General features: G+C 42.6%; 1 protein-coding gene across 5 annotated transcripts in view; it reads left to right on the top strand.

Annotated features, from left to right (window-relative positions):
* Positions 1–20186, top strand: part of NFIX (nuclear factor I X) — a 151618-nt gene that overhangs the window by 97892 nt on the left and 33540 nt on the right. For 3 of the 5 annotated variants that reach the window (XM_066593633.1, XM_066593634.1, XM_066593635.1), the window contains 7 exons: positions 3458–3520; positions 4487–4561; positions 5861–5981; positions 7741–7877; positions 9517–9624; positions 9903–10081; positions 11952–12108. In XM_066593633.1, coding sequence (XP_066449730.1) covers positions 3458–3520; positions 4487–4561; positions 5861–5981; positions 7741–7877; positions 9517–9624; positions 9903–10081; positions 11952–12108 — 840 coding nt within the window. The remainder of the gene's footprint in view (positions 1–3457; positions 3521–4486; positions 4562–5860; positions 5982–7740; positions 7878–9516; positions 9625–9902; positions 10082–11951; positions 12109–20186) is intronic. The other 2 variants (XM_066593636.1, XM_066593637.1) reach the window with 1 other exon arrangement.

Genomic DNA, 20186 nt, shown 5'->3' on the forward strand with positions numbered 1-20186 from the left:
GCATCAGTAAAGAGGCCAGAGCAGCTCTAAGCTAATGCTTTCCAGGCCCTTTCTAATAATCTACAAACCAGACGGCATACGTCATTGTATCGGTGATGGGAGCGCCGATTGTCAGTGTTCTATTGTTCTAGAGCAGCAAGTATCCTTGTTCTAGAACAAACATCAGTTTGTCAGGTTTTCAGGAAAGCGGCGCTTCATACGCCAGTGCTCTGTAGTGCGAGGATCCACAAGTGTCCGTGTCATTAGCTTGGGATCCTACGGGCTCATTCACACGGGCATATGCCAGTGGTGCCTGAGATTCTCGGGCACAGCTCACGTCTGTGTGCCGCCTGATACCAGTGGGCATGGCATGTCTGATACTCGTCCGTGATACGGACTAGAGTTGGACATGCTGCAATTTTTTTCACACAAACCATCTGTCCATGAGTAAGAAAGCCCCTGTAAATAGCCTCATGGGCTTTAATGGGTCCATGCGCTGTCCGTGAACGACTTGGACAGCACATACGCCCGTTTGAGTGGGTCCTAAGCTCACAAGCTGTGGAAATGCTGTGGATTTTCCACAGCAGAATTGGCTGTGAAAACCGATCAGTGATTTACAGCACAAGCAGTGTAAATGAGATTTTGCGAGCTCTTATCCACACGCCGCTGAAACTATCCGCAGTGTAAACTGACTTGTGTGCAGATCTTAAATCCGTAGAGTGTCAATTTGCGCTGCGGAATCTCACCGTGGATTGCACCACTTCAAATGAGGGGTGAAATCCACATTAAAGTTGGTTTTCCAGGCACAAATGCTATCGATGATGTATCCTTAGCTCATCAAGAATTCATTGACCGGGTTCCACAGTTCGCAAACCGGCCAGTCAGCATCGCTATACATAGGGATCAGAGTGGAAGCCGTTGCTCCGACCCCTGTATAGTGGTCGATGTTTGTAATTGCAGATGCAGATCCTACTGATAGCTGCATCTGCAATTACAAGCGCCGGCCACTACACAGGGGTAGGAGCAGTGGCTGCCACTCCAACCCGTGTTTGCAGCGGTGCCGACAGCATGCATCCAATCAACTGATTGGTCAGGTTCCCGAGTGATGGACCCCAGCAGATCAACTTTTCATGTCCTATCCTGACGATATATCATCAATAGTATTTGTGCCTGTAAAATGCCTTTTCCATCTACACATAAGGATTTAGATCCAGATCTGAACTAAAATCTTCAGCGTATTTTCTGCAGCAAACATGTTGCAACATGTGATCATATCGCTGGAATGTTTCCTGTAGTATCTCCAAAATGGACACTTCATCATATAGATGGCAATGACAGGAGTCTGAGCATTCTGGTACTCACTTAGCAGGTTTTCAGGACTGAACTACTGATTGGGTATCCTAGGTCTCGGCAGCGGTTCACACCTCCTGACAAGCTCCCTTGTTGCACTACTCCTTTAGTATTACTGTTCTTCCAGTATAAAGTGCCCCCATTAATTCAGAGCTGCGTGATAGCGGGCGGCGAAGGAGGCAGCCATTTTGATGTAAAAACAGTCAACATCTCGCTGCACTTTATTGCTTCACTGGTTTTAGTAGTAAAGCATTAAAACGATTCCACACGATACATGTTATTCTGTGTTTACCACCTTTCTTTGGGCCACCAAAGCGTAGCCATAGGGAGACCACGCCGGTCTGTCGCCATCTTCTTCTCCGGTGACTGAATGTAATTATTGGGCCCCAACCTTTCTAGAGCATAAAATCTCTGCTTCCACCATGTGACGGCGACAAGTACGTGGAATAGAAACAGTAAAGTGCCGACGAGTGCTATTTAGTGAACGAGTGTTCTTCAGCTTCTCCATAAATGTGTTTATCAGACAAGAAAGCCACCAGCTCCACTTTCATTCTGCATTTGTAGGAGTATGTTTGTTTTACTTGTTAACCTGGCTTTTTGTAGATATGTTTGATTTCTTTTTGACTCTGTATTCCTAATCTCACCTCTCCTTCTTATTCCCGAGGACCGTCAGCCAGCCCTAAAATGGCTGCCAAGTTTTAAAATGGCTGCCAGCAATTTACATCAGCTCTGTGATATTCTCCTCTATAGTCTGCCCTCTCTCTCCAATGAACCATTAGTAATAAAAAGAACGTGTTATCAACAGTTTTCTAGCATCTTAAATCATAAGGAGAGAGAAAAAAAGATAAACAAATGAATGCAATAAATAAAAAGTGAAGAGGAAAAATAAATAAATTCCCTTTTTTTTGTGAATATACTGAAGTAATGATGTGGTTTCACAATCGAGTATAAATATGCATTGGTTGGGGCTTAATGTAAGATAGATAGATGATAGATAGATAGATAGATAGATAGATAGATAGATAGATAGATAGATAGATAGATAGATATGAGATAGATAGATAGATAGATAGATAGATAGATAGATAGATAGATAGATAGATATGAGATAGATAGATAGATAAGAGATAGATAGATATGAGATAGATAGATATGAGATAGATAGATATGAGATAGATAGATATGAGATAGATAGATAGATACGAGATAGATAGATAGATAGATAGATAGACAGATAGATAGACAGATAGATAGCAGATAGATAGGAGATAGATAGGAGATAGATAGGAGATAGATAGATAGATAGGAGATAGATAGATAGAAGATAGATAGATAGATAGATAGATAGATAGATAGATAGATAGATAGATAGGAGATAGATAGATATAAGATAGATAGATATGAGATAGATAGATAGATAGATAGATAGATATGAAATAGATAAATCAATATGAAATACATAGATAGATATGATATAGATAGATGATAGATATGAGATAGATAGATAGATAGATAGATAGATAGATAGATAGATAGATAGATAGATAGGAGATAGATAGATAGGAGATAGATAGATAGATATTAGATAGATAGATAGATAAATAGATATGGGATAGATAGATAGGAGATAGACAGATAGATAGATAGATAGATAGATAGATAGATAGATAGATAGATAGATAGGAGATAGATAGATATAAGATAGATAGATATGAGATAGATAGATAGATAGATAGATAGATATGAAATAGATAAATCAATATGAAATACATAGATAGATATGATATAGATAGATGATAGATATGAGATAGATAGATAGATAGATAGATAGATAGATAGATAGATAGATAGATAGATAGGAGATAGATAGATAGGAGATAGATAGATAGATATTAGATAGATAGATAGATAAATAGATATGGGATAGATAGATAGGAGATAGACAGATAGATAGATAGATAGATATGGGATAGATAGATAGATAGATAGATATGAGATACATAGATATGAAATATATACTGTACTTTGATAATCTGTACAAATATATATACTGTATATGTAATAATCTGAATAATACATAACATTATATAACTGAACTACATTAACCCCTTCTTGCTTTTGCCTCCAGATTCCGGGCAGTCAGATAACTCAAATCAGCAGACAGAGGTGGATATAAAGCCTCCTCCAAATGGTAAGTAATTCTGCACCCTTCATCAATGGAAAGGGCCCAATGTTTTCTGTGCCAACAAAAAGGATAAAAGCAACAGAACTTCTTGTATGTCAGATCGTGAAGCAGGAAAGTTGTCCCTCCGAATTGGCTAGAACGGACATTAGCTGACACTATTTGTATATGTAGCACTATATTTATCAAGCTAGGTTTAGAAGACAAATCCCTGTGCCGCCCCCACATTCTCTTAAAACGTACAATATTAGGAAATAAATTCATCTAGACTTACTTGCTGTGCGGCCCACCAGTCTTAGTAAAGACCCCGGAGTGTCGCTAGTGCATAGCAAACAGCACAGCTACAATAGGCATACATAGTAATCGAATTCTTCCCAATAGAATGCCAAATGTTCACACTGTTAGTACAGATCAATATGCAAAGTATAATAGATGCCCTCCAATCTGATACGTATTCACTGCCTTATCTTACAGGATTGGATACGCTAAAAGCCAACTTTGCCTGATGCTTCTTTTCTTTAAAGAATGTCATTGGGGAACTGTTGGGGACATATATATGTGTCGGACCATCGGCCGATCCTACTGGCCCACATCAATATGTATGGCCAGTTTTAGTTGTTACCCTACCAGTTTGGTATAGTTAACGATGACCCCCCCACTACACTATCCAATAGGACATATTTAATAAGAAGGGAGATAAAACTTGTCACATCAGTGATAGGCCGAGCGTGGATATCCAACGTGCTGGAGAGCGCAGATATCCAACTTGTTTAGCTAGCAGGCCCTCTTCTGGCAGAGACTAATTATGAGGGAGTCTGAAGAACTAAAATGGGAAATCTAATTGTTTACTGGTGTTGGCTTTAATCCTCAGCATTGTGTGGTCGCCTCACATAACCTCATATTGCTTCTTCACGCCGTGCACATAGAAACAGTCTCCTCCGTTGGCATCCTGTAACTGTGTCCATTTGTTTGCAGGACATATCACTTTCCAGGACTGTTTTGTCACTTCGGGGGTGTGGAATGTCACAGAGCTTGTCCGTGTGTCCCAGAGTGAGTACCGAGGACTAAAAGGGGGGGAGGGGGGGGGGGATACTTTTGGGAAAGACTAAACCACCAGATCCCAGTAGCTTTAGGGCTCGCACTGCAACAGTCAATGTGAGACATATGTCACATCAAGTGGCACAACAAAAAATACTCAAAATTATGTGCGGGTTGAATGCAATTTTTTTTAAGTGTTTCTTTTTAAGTATTTATGATGGAGGGTAATTAAACTTTACGGTCCAATCATATGTGCAGCACAATTGTTACACCAATTACAGTTTAACTTTATATACAGTTTTATTTACCCCAATTACGGTTTGTTTGTAGCCGCGTTTTATAACATTATACTCCTGACAATTGTGGTCCAGCACCGACATGTACTTTTATTAAAGGGACATTGCAGGCAGAACTGATAAACCGCGTTACGCCGGGCGCAGAGCCTGAGAAGATGGCGCATATAGATCCGTTTACACCGCCCTATTATCGGGGACAAAGGTTTTTCCGATCACTCCTTTACCCGGCAATCAGGCTGCGTAAAAGAGAGAATGATCAGCCAATGAACAGGCAACTGCTGGTCCATTGGCTGATTGTTAGTTCTCAGCGAGTATAAACCTGCTCGCCGATTGGCTGTACATCTTCCCCGGTGGACAGGGAGATGTATAGCTGGCCTATGGGAAAGTGTGATTGTACTGGCGGTCATTCACCCCCATAAGCTGATACTCAGTCCGCATATAAAAAAAATTAAATGAGCGCCAATCAACATGCATGTCCATCAAAGAGAGAATCCCAGTGGTGCGCTGCCCCTCCGGCCCTGCGCTAGTGAGAACGCATTGTATCAGCTTTACCTAGTTCTCCTTTAAATGGCATTTATTAAAAATTCCCAATGTAAATTCATCAGACATGGTGTTATTTTAAAGGGATTGGCCACGTTATTGCTAATGTATGTTAATACTAATTATATGCTACTTACTAATATATGCTTGTTTCTGGAAGCACGTCCCACTGCTTGGCCAGCTTCCTGCCCCGACGCCGCTGTCTATAAAGATGTGTGAAGGAGCATGTGATGAGACTCGTCATAGTAAAACACTGGAGAAGCTGCATGATGTCTCGTCACATGCCCCTCCATCGGCATGCATCGTTATATACAGGAGTGTCCTCGGATAAGGAACGGGGCACGGCTTCAGAAATACGGAAAACATATCAGTAAGCAGCATATCATCATTATTAACATACATTGGTTTACGTAAGCAACAAAAGTGTCGCACCCCTTTAACCTATTGTAAGTATATGTTTTTCTGTATCTTCCAGCCCCTGTTGCAACGGCATCTGGTCCTAACTTCTCACTGGCTGATCTGGAGAGCCCAAGCTATTACAACATAAACCAGGTGACACTTGGGAGACGATCCTTAACATCCCCTCCATCCAGCAGGTAATTCCCTCTTCTTAAATGACTATTACCAATTATCAATAGCCTCATCTTTAGGCCTCGTTCAGAAGAACGTAATTTTTGCTGCGCACCAATGGCCACGCAAAATGTTTGCGTCTCAGTTATGGAAAAATCGTGTGAACGGGCTGCTTCAAGCTACTGAAGAAGCCCGTTCACACGATTGGAGGTGCGTGCTTTCGAGGCTCTCATAGGAGTCAATGGAAACTCCTGCACAGCTCGCACCAAAGATGGGACATGTTCTATCCTTCACGCACCTCGGAGCCAACATGTCCTACCTTTCTCAGGTGCGTGCAGTTGTGCGCGGCTATCATTCTTTCATGTGAACACTTCTATATAAGCCTATTGGTTCCTTGTAGAAGAGCATGTTGCGTGGCTGCGCGAAAATTACATTTGTCTGAATGAGGCCTTCACAGGTTTATGCTGTTTTAACGGGTTGTATAACAATTGACTTTTATCACCTATTCATAGGATACGTGATAAAAGGTATTTTCGTAGAGGTCCCCGAGTCCCCCAGCAACCCTAAAAACGGAGATCGCTTCTCCTTCTCATTGCACCCTTGTAGTAAGAAGTCTGACTGGAGGTTGCAACGCATGCACACAGCCACCCCATTCACTTCAGAGGGACCACAGGAGACCTATTGATGTGAATGGAGTGACATGCTTGGAAGCTGCTGCATTCAAGTTACTCCTCACTATGGGGGGCGCTGTGAGGAGGAGAGAGGGACAAGGGACACTGCTCCCCAGATGAGTGTGGGCTTCTATGGTGAAACCCCCAGACTATAAAACACATACGCTGTGGATAGGTGATTATGTTGATTCTAATACAACTCCTTCAATGATAGTCCAATTCTCTAAGTTCAAGTAACTTCATAACATGCAGATATGTAAGGATTCCTATACGTCCATATATGAGGGCACTGACAGATCTGGAGCTGCAGGAAATATAGATATCTGTGAGTTCATATAAAAAGCAGTGTAAATGCTGCCTGGACACATAGAAACGCTGAATACTGCTCTTCCCTGTAGGTCATTTATTTTAATGGGGCTGACAGAAATACCCCAGCAAGTGCCGCTCAGGTATGTCAGCAGTCCCATTGAAAGTCAATGGAGTGCTGGTGTGCTTGCACAACAAGCATTTAATTCAGTCTCCTCCTTACTGCGGGGATGGGGCGTGAAGAGAACAGGGAACATGGGAACCCATACTCAAGATCAGCAGTGAGACCCCCACTGATCAGTGAGTTATCCCCTACCCTGTGGATAGGGAATAACTTAAAATTTTGGTACAAGCCCTTAAAAGGGAGGATTAATGCACCTGTAATATGAACAAGTGTCCCAGCTCCAGTAATCATAGAAATCCACAGGAGAGGACGGTACTTTTCTACCCAATTGAAAAAACTGACAAGGACATAAACTATCTGAATTAGGGACAGAAGAGGTCTCAGTGTCACATATTGAGGCCCGTGGTACATCTGGGTTGGTTTTGCTTTCTGTCCCTATGAAGTTAGAATACTGAAAGCCGTAGATGGAGCCTGTGCCGGATTCAAGAGCGCAGAGTGAATAGACTCTAGTGAATAGAAATGTTTTATCTTGCTTGGGGCTATTGTGATTTTGCTGTGGAATTAGTATTTTTTTAACATTAAGGTGAATATGTTGCATGCTCTAAGGTCATAAATGACGCTATAGACAAGCCTGTACTGACCCTCATGAAGGATAATGGCTTCCTGTTATTGTCTGTCTCTCAGCACCACAAAGCGCCCAAAATCTCTGGACGACAGTGAGTTGGAGAGCCCGGTGGATGATGTGTTCTACCCGGGCACAGGCAGATCCCCTGCAGCTGGGGGCAGCCAAGCCAGCGTATGGCCGAATGATGTGGACACAGGTAAGAAAAGCTCTTTTATATGAATCTTTGATTTTCACCCAGCACTGCCAACAGGGGGGATTGGAGTTCAAAAATATACAAGGAAATCACCTAATACGTGTAGTAAATTTTTGTAAGGAGCTTTTGTAAAAAATGCTATATTGTGGACAGCCCCTTTAAGTTGTGCTGGGACCTCCATGAATCAGACTTCTTTTCCAGCACATTCTACAGATGTTCGATCCGACCGAGCTCTGGAGAATTTAGAGGCCGTGCCAATACTTTGATCTCTTTGTCATGCTCATCAAACCACTGCCTGTCGGCTTGCCTTCTTTCCATAGTGTATCCTGGTGCCGTCTGTGATTTATCAGACCAGGTCGTCTGCTTCCATTGATCCGCGTGCTGATTGTAGGTGCTTTCAACCATGGACAGGGGCAGCATGGGCACATAGATGATCACACTGCCTCCAACCACCTTGTTTCATAGTCCTGATGCTCACATATCCATTGTAGATATATCCGGCGGTGGGCAGCATGGCACTGTGACTGGTCTGTTGCTTCACCACAAGCTGCAATGCCCGGTGTGATCTGGTGCCATTCTATCATAGCCAGTAGGGACTTTTTTAACAATTTGTACTACAGTAGCTCTTCTGCGGGATCAGATCAGGCGGGCTAGCCTTCACTTCTGATGTACATCACGCCTTTGTTGCCCATGACCCTGTTAATTAATCATTGGTTGCCCTTTTTTGGACCATTTCTGGCAGGTACTAACTATTACTTATCAGGAACCAGTAATCTAGTCATCACAAGGTGCCTCTTGTCAGAGTCACTTACCTATTTTTCCAGCTTCCAAGACATCAACCTCAACAACTGTCCGGTTACATCACTAGCTATCCACCTACCAATGGTTTTGATGCTACTAGAGCTCATTAGTGTACAAACCCATCCATCTAATATATCAGTTGTCCAATAATTTACTCTAATTACAAGAAAATGTGCCAAGTATTTGAACGTGAAAATTACCACAAAATAATAGATTTATGAAACTGTCTAAAAGAAAAACTGCCTTAGTTTCCCATAGTAACCAATCAGAGTTCAGCTTTCTTTTACCAGAGCAGAATGCAAAATGTAAGCTGCGCTGTGATTGGTTGTTATGGGCAACTAAGACAGTTTTTCTTTCAGATAGTTTTATAAATCTCCCACCCTAGGTTTTTTAACATTCTTAAGAATTTAGGAAAGCCTGTAGTACACATAATCTGTCAGGAGTTGGCGCTGTAGTACCACAAAAAATAATAAAAGCCTGCCGTAGGTTTCACGACTTTTGTTTCCGCAGGAACTTTTCAGTAATGGAATAAAGCTACCCATACACACCCAACAACTGTCGGATGAACGATCATCTTGTCTGAACGTTCATGTTTACAGAGCTAAGCCGCAGCCAGACAGCTCTGACGCCGGCTTATCTCCTGGTGAACACCGGCATTGAAATTAAACATCCCCAATCCTTCTTTACCACAATATCATCTGTTGAACACATCAGACGGTTGTCTGGCGGGTTGTGACGACTAAAATCCGATCTGTATGGGGGTCTAAGCTGTTTACAATATAAAACTTATTTATATATATATATATATATATATATGACTTTTCACTGTGTTCCTCTGCAGGCCCGGGATCTCTTAAGAAGTCAGGCAAGCTAGAATATTGCCAGACCAGCTCTTCTCGCATGGCATTCACCCATCATCCCCTCCCTGTGTTGGCTGGAGTGAGACCAGGTAAGTCTGAAGACCGTAAATACTTATACTACCTGCGCCGCAGCCTCTTCAAACATCTGATCCGTGGGGGTCAAAAGCGGCAGACCCCTCCAATCTGATATTGACGACATATCTTGAGAATAAGTCATGAATATCTCCTGTGTGTAAGCACCGCAGAGATAATCATTAGGACGGCTACCGGCCAAGAGTCGGCCCGTGTTAAAGGACCTGAAGTCCCGGCAAACTCCTCTGATATTATGTGTTCAAGCAGCATAAAATATTTGTTTTCTCCTCCGCAGGGAGCCCTCGGGCATCAGCATCTACTATACACTTCCCTTCAACGTCCATTATCCAGCAGTCCAGCCCTTACTTCACCCACCCAACAATACGCTACCATCATCATCACCATAGCCAGGACTCCCTCAAAGAGTTTGTCCAGTTTGTCTGCTCAGACACCTCTGGGCAAGGAGCAGGGCAGGTGAGTAGCACCCTCCTCCTTCTTCACATATACAAGATATGGACTTTATCTTCTCCATACATGACAAGTGCAGGAAACATCACAGTATACACATTCTCATCGTTTCTCAAGCATTTTATTTTGCTAAACTTCCTTGAATTTGATTTTTGACTTATTTTTTTAATAACTATTGACCGCAGGGACAAACTTTATAAACTTTTGTGACATTCTATGAATAAGCTTTCATTCCTTTGATTTTAATTTTTCACCCAGCACTAATTAATACAGATTTTTATACTCTTCTATTCTGATGATGCGTCATTCCTCTATTAGAAGCTGTGGTATATAGCTAGAATTCACCCTAAAATCTACTGATTTGTGCCTTGTAAATTAGTATGGAGATATCAAACTACCATTTTAACACGATAACACTACAGTCACCCATCCTAATACCAGCAGGCATATTTTACCCCTATCATTACAGCTATATTAGAATCGCAGTCTGTGCATGCAGGATACATGGATACGGGAGCTTTACAAAAAAGTCGTTCCCAACAATTAGCGCAGTAACCCCACCATTATGAAAAGCATGCAAAGTTTAAAAATTCATGTTAAAGTGACTCTCCAGTCCCGGGCCAACACTTGCCCAGAAATCTAGTGTTGTCTTTTTCCTGATTCTGGTGCCAATCTGCCTGTTCTTGTGTCCCCTCTTCATACGACTAGGATGGCAGCGCCACTCCGGTCACTACTCGATTAACATTGTGCATCGGTAGTGCAGCAGTGCATGCTGCTTTCGGATTGGCCAGTACTGCTCACATGAGCAGCACTGGCCAATCAGAGCAGTATGTAATGTTAGACTACTGATGCGCCACCAGTTCTCAGCATTCACCAGGTAGACGCAGCCATCCTGGACATATAAAGAGGGCTTCAGGAAGGAGGGCAGCACCAGGTACTACAATCCCCCACCCCGATACCTGGACAAATGTAGCCACTGGACTGAAGGGTCACTGTAAAGGAACTATATGACATGAATTAGTGTAGGTGCATATGCCTAATATGTCCATAGAATTGTATATCCCATTTTGGCATATACATCGGTTTACCTTTGTCTCAGCTGCATACACATTTTAGTTTTCAGTGGGAATCAATATCACATATAGTCATACAGTTGAGGGATATGATCTGCGGCGAGCGTCCACCTAACACAATGCTCAACCACAGATGTACTTAGGGAAAGGTCCTTTATACTATCCTGTAATAAGTTACACAGAAGGTGTTGTAGGACATATAACACGATGATATACATCTCATTATCCTCTTTACGGTTGACCAATGACTATAATCTCTGCTTCTCGTGGTATATCTTTGTTGTTTTGTGTTGTATACAGTTCATAGGGCTTGGGGTGCTGTGTAAGGCATTTACCACTTACACATTTATGTAAAAACATTGCAAAAAATGTAGATTGTCAGCTCTTCTGCATATACATCACCTATATGAAAAACCTGTGGCGCTGTTTCCTCATAGTCTCATTTTATTTTTCCCCCCACTCGCTTCATGTTGTCAGCGTATTCTCCATTTATTTTTCATTACATGCATTTGTAAAAGAATTTTTTCATTTCCCTTTTCTAGTTTTGTTTACTGATCTGATAAAAGATTTCATTTCTATAGAGGAGGTAACAAGTGTGGTTAACGTGTTGCTTATATAGGGGTTAACTGTAACTATTGCTAGATTTCTTCTAAAAATATATATATTTTTTTAATTTCACGTTTTTCATTTTTGTTCCCACGGCTTCCCGCAGTTTTTGGGCATAGGATGGATTAGGGACTGTGCGGGCGAGGGGCCATCATGAGCTCCGTTTACTCTCGTTTTGTTATTTATGTTGTCCGCAGCCCAGCAGCGGGGCCCAGGGGAAAATGTCGGGTTCCTTTTTGCTGCCACCCCCCGCACCTGTGGCCAGGCCTGTCCCCCTTTCCCTGCCAGACACAAAACCTGTCACCAGCAACAACATTGTCCCAGAAGGAGGACTGTCAGCACCAGCATCACCCTGTAAGTGAAATTAATCACCCCAAAATGCCCACACACAAAAAGAAATCACCCCAATCTCCAGCTGCTCCGATGCTATTGATATTGCAAGGATAGATCAGAAATATAAAGAAAAGCCATTTTTTAGTAAAGATATGGGTGGAAAGAATTAGAATATATTTAGAAGACAGCAAGAAAAGTTGTTATATACCAAATTTATCAACAATCACGTTTTGTACTACATGGTAAGACAACAGTGAGGTTATGGTGTGGCGGCACTACATAGTACAGCAATGCCCACTAGGGACATTCACACTACACACTTCATCATATAACCAAACTGGGGGGCTAGGTAATCATGCTGTGAACAGGTGGGGCCACGAAATGTAGGGCCCAATTAGCATCCAGAACTGTTTCTGTATGGCACAAAGTGTCAAAATAGTCCAACTTTTATACAGAAAAAAAGCCCATGAGGTTCAAGATAAGAGAAACCATTGGGTGTAGGGGCTCCTTCACACGACCGCATTGTTACAGCGTATTCCGTGTGCGGGTTTTGGCGCAGAATACTCTGTACCAATCTGCTATAGGCTCCCGTGCTGCCGATCACACAATAAGCGCGCAGTAAAGATTGCAGCATGTTCTATCTTCCTGCATATTACGCACCCATACATGCCAAGATGGTGGCAATCAGCGGCCCGCAGCAAGTACGCAATGTCATTGCATATGTGCTTCATGCCGTGTGACTGTCACCTGCAGGTGGCACGCAGCCAATTACTAATGACAAACCAGAAAGGTCAACCAGTAAAATGATGGTTATGGCAGAAAAGAAACCAAAACCCTTCTATCACCGAACGGTCAAATACAGCAACCACCACATATGGAAAGAACAGCGAGCAAGTAGCTTCAGAATCTAGGCGGCCATGCTGTACAAGATGGGAAGCTGTAGGAACATGCTTATATACAGGAAATCTGCAAAATAACAGCTCTGCTTCTGAAAATACAGCCTAAATATTACCAGAGACCTATCAGAGGGAATGTGTAATTAGGATGCGCAAAACCTGATGTGAATGCGGATTTGAACCCGTGTGAGGTCCCCATAACATTACTACATGTGAGAGACACTGGAAGGGACTTGTCCTCTGAACCCTTCACGCTGAGTTCACAACCTTTTGGGGCGCACATACACTTGGGATATTTCCCGATGGGTATGTCTAACATACCCGGACGTGTGTCTGAAGAATGCCCCTTTGGCATATGGTTTGCCATTATATTCTTATGCTCCACTGTACTGAAAAGCACAGTTCAAATTTTAATGCAACCGTATGCCAAAACACATACGGCAGAAAGTACATTTCATGTTGTAGGGGTCACCCAAGGTGTTTTTTTAATTATGGCCAAAGATAAAATATCCTAGATTCAGTTCTCATGTCTAGTATCACACCTCTGTACCCTGCGCCGGGCCGGTGATTACAGGCTGAAGTCAGCCTGTTGTTGGGATGTCACAAGCTGTTGCAACCAATTACAGACTTCAGTGTTTGAATGCTGAGCTCAGTGATTGGTTGCAGTAGTCTGTAAACACAGACCCGGTGCAGGTTACAGAGGGGCGGTGCTGGACCTGCGGAGAGTCAGGAGAGGTGAATATAAGAACTCCTATTATGTTTGGCCATGGGAAAACCAATTTAAAACAAACAAAAAAATAATTTGGACAACCCCTTTAATGGGAGCCGGTCAGATGTATGTAACTGTTTAGAAATAAAAGTACAAACATTTGGTTAACTATTCCAAGTCTCCCGTTACCCTCCAGGCCTGGATATCGAAAGATGGCCACACAGCTTCCCTGACTACTTGATACACACTGTGCATTAATATGCATTGGTAGTCTGAGACACAACATGCTGCTCTGACTGGCCAGCACTGCTCACATGGCCAGCACTGGTCAATCAGAGCATGATACATAATAATGAGCAGCATGCATCAGGCAGTCAGAGAAGCTGGTGCAGCCATCTTTGTTTGTCCAGGCCCAGAGGGTCGCTTTAAAGTTGTGGGAACCTAATCTCAGTAATGCAGCTTGAAGCTGTGGCTTCAAGCTGCATTCATGTGACTTCATTCATGTCAGCATAAAATAAGTAACAGTCGCATTTTTAATGCACCTTTTATACACTTCATTTGCTAGGTCTCCTTTAAATGAAAGTGGGATTCCCATTATTTAAGAGTCTGCAACCATGAATCTCCTCCCCAAACTACTGCAATGTGTAAATAGTTGAAACCACTCACATTCCATATATGCATTCCTGATATCTCAACTCACCTTTGTTCCTCCACAGTAAGTAGTCCGCTCAGCACTCCATGAAGTATCTTGGCGCTCTGAAGTCCAAGGTACGCTCTAGCATACAGAGCATGGATAACATGGGGCTTACTGCATGGGAATGAAAGTGACTTGAAGGATAAGAAATGCATATATGGAATATGTGTTTATATCTATCCATGCATTACAGGCCGGGGATAAAGGGGGTTCATGCTGACAGATTCCCTTTAACTTACTGAATATTCTCACAAGTGGTCAGTTAACATCTAAACACAATAAACGGAAATATTTACTGACCTCCTAGGTCACTTACAATGGTCCATCAATTAGCATTATCTTCAATTTGTCAAAAACCATAAGGGTGCCTGTCCACGGGCGTGATCTCACTGGTGGTAAACCGCCGGCGAATCACGCCCTTTGAAGCTTTCCATAGCATTGCTATGGAAAGCGCCCGCACACTGTCCACGAGCGGAGAATCATTGCAATTCTCTGCTCGCGCGGGCAATTTGCAGCATGCTACGAATTGCCCAGATTCTCCGCGGTCAGCCTATCTATCAGATAGGGCTGACCGGCGGGGATTTGGCGGCGGCTCCTGCTCCCGAGTGGCGAAGCTTCGCTGCGGGATATCGCAACGCCTGTGGACAGGGGGCCTAAGAAGTCGAACCGGTTTGCCCAATAGTAAGCAAATTTGCAAACATAACATTAGTTTGGTCAACTTAGGATACTTTTACAAGCAGTGATAATCGTTCGCCCCAGCGTTCACCTTAAACACAAAGATAAATTATAATATATATATAAATAACATTGTAACATAAATGATATACTGCAGCGGTGAATGAGAAAGACGGAAAGGTTGGTGATTAAACTGAAGCATTAGTGATTGAGCCAACGATGATTTTCATGCCTGCATGAAATGATGGCTAACAGAGCAGTAGCCTCACTGCCGATCAGCACAAGCTGCAGACGCGGCTCCCAATGTTCACTTAGCCGAATAATCTCACATGAACAAGCACTGATTTTATGCTAAAAGGATCAAACCTTAAAGATGGTTTCTGGTTTTATGTAAATAACGTGCATTTATTAATGCATTCATGTTTAAAACTAAGATCCTGCAATTTTATTTTTTGTTTCACTTCCTTACTTTCTTGATATCTCTGCTTGCTGTCAGTAAATGCAAACTTTTGCGTAAACATTCCGAGACTGAAAATCTGTCTTGCCAATCCAATATCTAAGTTGCATAGTTAGTGGGCTGAAAAAAACCAAAGTCCATGAAGTTTACCCTCTAAACTTACAACTGGAGGGCTTATTCACACGAGCGTATATCAGCCGGCATTTTCACGGTCGTCCGATATACACTACCATCTGATGCACGGGCTCGGCGTATATGCCATCAGGCAGGGAAAGACAGCTTAGCTCTGCTAAGCTGTCCCCCCCTTCCCGGCTCACCTCCTCTCTCCTCCTCTCTAGCTGTTTGCAATGGGAAAGGGTGCCCCTTGTCAGCAGCCAGCAATGGAAAGGGGCAGGAGGGTCGGAACTTATCTCCGCCCTCGTCCCGCCCCCTCCCATTGCAAACAGCTGGAGGGGAGGAGAGATGCGGGAGGAGACAGTTTAGGGGTCACGCTGCTAAACTCCCTCCCACCTCTCTTCTCCGGCCACTGTCATTGGCCCTCATAGGAGTCTATGGCAGCGGCCGTAATCCGTCCAGGAAGATAGTTCCAGGACTATCTTTCCTGCCTGGCGCTTTTACGCCACGGGAATACACCTGTGTGATCTGATGCATTGGAATACATTGGTAGCGTATATCGGCCAGCCGTGAAATCGCCGGCCAATATACGCTCGTGTGAATAAACCCAAAGGTTGATCTACAGGAAGGCAAAACTCTACTCTTTAAAATAACATAGATTTCAATTTACCATAAAGCGGAAAAACATTCTTCCTGACACTTTTGACAGACATATGCTGCATCAAGTTCTACATTAATGGAGTTGTGTCAAGCAGGCAACCCCTGTTCACAGCTCTTATCAGGGCATATGAACGTCATAGAGCAGGGTCCCACTTATATGAGCTGGATCAGAGAGTCCCTCTGTAATAGTGGCTCCTATTCAGTTGGACTTTGAGCCATTCTTGCATCGTGCGACATCCATCCATCTGAAAGGTTGTCCTGCAATACAACGTTCCCCTGCAGAAGCGCCCAACAAAATCAGCCGTTTGCTGGGAGTGCAGGGAATCAGGGTGATCAGCTGTTTGCCCTTGGCCTCACATTCTGAAAGGGTTTGTGTTTAATGCCACAACCCATTTATTCCCAGTAACCCTGCTAGTCAGAGGCGTAACTTGAAGCTCCTGGGGCCCATTGCAAAATCTGTAACAGGGCCCCCAATTATAATGCCTTATTAATATGATTGGGCTCCCTATATGGAGAAGAGGGGTCTTATGGGCCCCCTAAGGCTCCTGGGCCCTGGTGCAGCCGCATCCTCTGCATCCCCTATAGCTATGCCCCTGCTGTTAGTGTATGTTACAAGGAAGATATCTAACCCTGTCTTAAGCTGCCTTCACACAGGACAACTGTCAGGCCACAACAGATGTCCCACGATCGCTGCTGTGCTTACATGCCCATTGCAGTAAATGGAGGTAAAGGGGGCTGGAGTCGTTCCGGCTGGCCGCCTCTATTCACAGCAAACAGGAGTTGCCCAAACATTGAGTGGCTCCTGTTTACAAGGGACGATAGTCGCTCGGTTCTTAGTTTTGCTAAAAGCCAATTTCTAACGAAAAAGCGATTTCTAACTCCCACCCTGTTGGCGGCCAATGTATACCGGGCGATTATCGCCTGAATTCGCTATTTCCAGCGAGGATTTGGATGATTATCTCCCCATGTAAAGTACACTTTAAATGCATCCTATTTTATTACGAGGTCCTATATCAGCTTGTCCCATAGCTTTACGATTTGGGCAGTAAAGCAGCGTTTTCGAACTCTGAGTTCTCTGTTGGGTTCGCATTGGTTATTATAAGGACCAGTAACATATTGCTACTAATACAGAGAGCTCTGATACACATACCAAGCCACGCGCCTGTGTCCGTTACATATGATCAGCCCTAATATAAACAATAATACTTTAATTCAATGACAGAGATCTTGAAATTGGCGAGGAAGTGAAATACAAGGTATCTGAGAAAGCTATCTGAGTTAAAGCAAGTAAGCTGTACTTACATAAAACCATATAACACCTTACAGAGTATCTATGAGCCCTATAAACTACTGTCATAAGTTCATAAAAGAAAGGGGGGGGGCTTGAGTCTGAAGGTGTCATATTTATTCTCACCCTCCTCCCCATTTCTCCGCTATGCCGTCACAAAACTGGTTTCCATCTCACACGGCTTCTGTCTCTATTTTAAGTGCATAGAAGAATATACTGCAGAATAAAATGTAGCTAAATTATATTTATTGAAGGGGTTGTCTTATAACAACCCTGTCCAAATGTTGTATTAGGACATATGATCCCCCCCCCCCCATGTAGGTGCAAATAATTTCAGCGCAACCTTTTAAAGGGTTAACTATCACAAGAAACTCCCATTTATTTGCTCATGTGACTCTTATAGTTGTTCTTCTCTGCCATCCCGCTGATCCGCCATGTTTTGTCCGTTTTTTGCCATCTAAGATAGCTGCGTCAATTTTCTAACTACCTAATGCACACTATGCACTGCCCTGTGATTGGCCAGTGCTGATCATGTGAACAACACTGCCCAATCAGAAAGAAGGTATAGTGTATTATTAGTCTAATACTAGCAGTGCACTGTGGGGATTAGGTAGCCTGTGTCGGCCATCTTGGACAACCAAAAACAGGACCCCAAACTGGTGGATCAGAGTGACAACTGCCAGTAATAAACCCAACTTCCCCCTTCGGTCCCAGGACAGAATCTTGTCCGGAAACCAAGTGGTTGTATTAATAAAGCAGTAATGCACTATACATTACCACTACCAAATACATAACTACATAACATATACCCGAGGCTCAGAAACATTACGCTAGATGCGACACACTTACTAATAACACATGTTTTTATTTTTAAAGTCTGGAGTACTGAAATTCTGATTACTGTCAGTGAATGGAAACATTATTACATCCAGAAACAGAAATCAATACTTCTTACAGTTAACAGATTGTACAAACTGCATCCAATCAAGAACATATTTTCTGAGCTCCTCCCCTTTGATTGGAGTCTGACACACTTTATCTGCACTTATAAATGAAAGCAGACTTTCAGGACAGGAGACCTCTGCTGCTCATGTACTTGGCCCCCACAGAAGTGTCTAAAGAACACGTTAAACTAAAGCTTTAGCTGTGAGAATTACTAGAGCTGTATGGGTTTTCAGTCTCTGGGTAGAAATAAGTGACATCCCAGTGATATCATAGAGATCCTGAAAATGGCGAGCAACTGAAATAAAGTATATTAGAGAGTAGTAGAAACTTTCATTACAGTGTTACATAAAAATGGCACCCCCTTTGGCTAGGTCTCCATGATGTCATTTGATTAATTGCCAATAAATGGTGGTAAAATTGTGTCATTAATGCAACTTGCACACGTGACCCTCGTTAGAAGTCGCCTAGGACGTCTTAGGGAAACATTAAGAGCTGTACTCAAGTAATGCTGCAACTTTACTGCAATTGTTGTGTGGCCGAATGTTGGCATGGAGCCCTAGACTTTACCATTCTTGCTTAGATTGGGCTTTAGACTTCTTCAGTACATTGAATGTAGGAGCTTCATGTAACTGAATATCAAAAGTATAAAAGTAAAACAAATACATTTATATGTATTATATAAATGTACATAATTTACCCACAGGTGGGGGCTGACCGATCCTGTGAACGGGGCTCTGGAACAACCCTGCATTAGGTCAGTGGCCACATATGCGCAGCATCGCTCCATTCATTTCAATGGGACTGCAGAAAGTAGCCAAGTATAAGCATTTGGCTAGTTTAGGCAGTCCCATTGAAATTAATGGAGCGCTCAGGCATGTGCGACCGCCACTCCGCTCACTAAGAGATGCACTAGATCCCGATTCTTTAACTTAAAAATGATAGGTTTAGGTTACTAAAAGGAAGTACAATTTGTCGCCATCCCAGAAGAGCTGACAATCTATGCCTGTGAAAACACTACTGTTTTCCTTTTAATTATGGATGGCCATATTATGTCTGCATCTAAACTGATAGAAAATGGTAGAATTATATAGATGGCAGATTAGACGGTTCTTCATGCCCTGCTTTCTAGATCAAGTCTTATAAAAGTGATATAAAGAACACATAAACTACTTACATAAATGTGGATCCATCATCAACCAGACCGTGGCAATGCCCACTTTTCATATTCACTGATTTTGATAACTCTCCCCCATTTAAGTCCAACTGTGTATTATATTGAAGTTATCAATTCTGATACCAAAAGTTCATCGTTTAATCCTGGATCCCTAACAGACTCCTCCTGTATTTATAACAATGCATACACTTTATATACAATGCAAAGACATAGTATATAAATGATATATTACCCTTGAAGCTCTACGTTATAATTATATACCTACTTGATCTAAATAGGAAGTTCCATATAAATAAATACATTACATCACACTTATCCTCATGTACATCCTATATTACACTCCAGAGCTGCATTCACAATTCTGCTGGTTAACATCAGAAAGTTGACAAGCAGATTGGCTCTAATGCAGAGGTCGTTAGCTCTTCCTACATCAGATTATAATATAAGGCCTGTTGGAAAACTATACTTCCCAGAGTGCTTATCCCGT

This window comes from Eleutherodactylus coqui, chromosome 2 (assembly GCF_035609145.1).
Source record: "Eleutherodactylus coqui strain aEleCoq1 chromosome 2, aEleCoq1.hap1, whole genome shotgun sequence".
Lineage (NCBI taxonomy): Eukaryota > Metazoa > Chordata > Amphibia > Anura > Eleutherodactylidae > Eleutherodactylus > Eleutherodactylus coqui.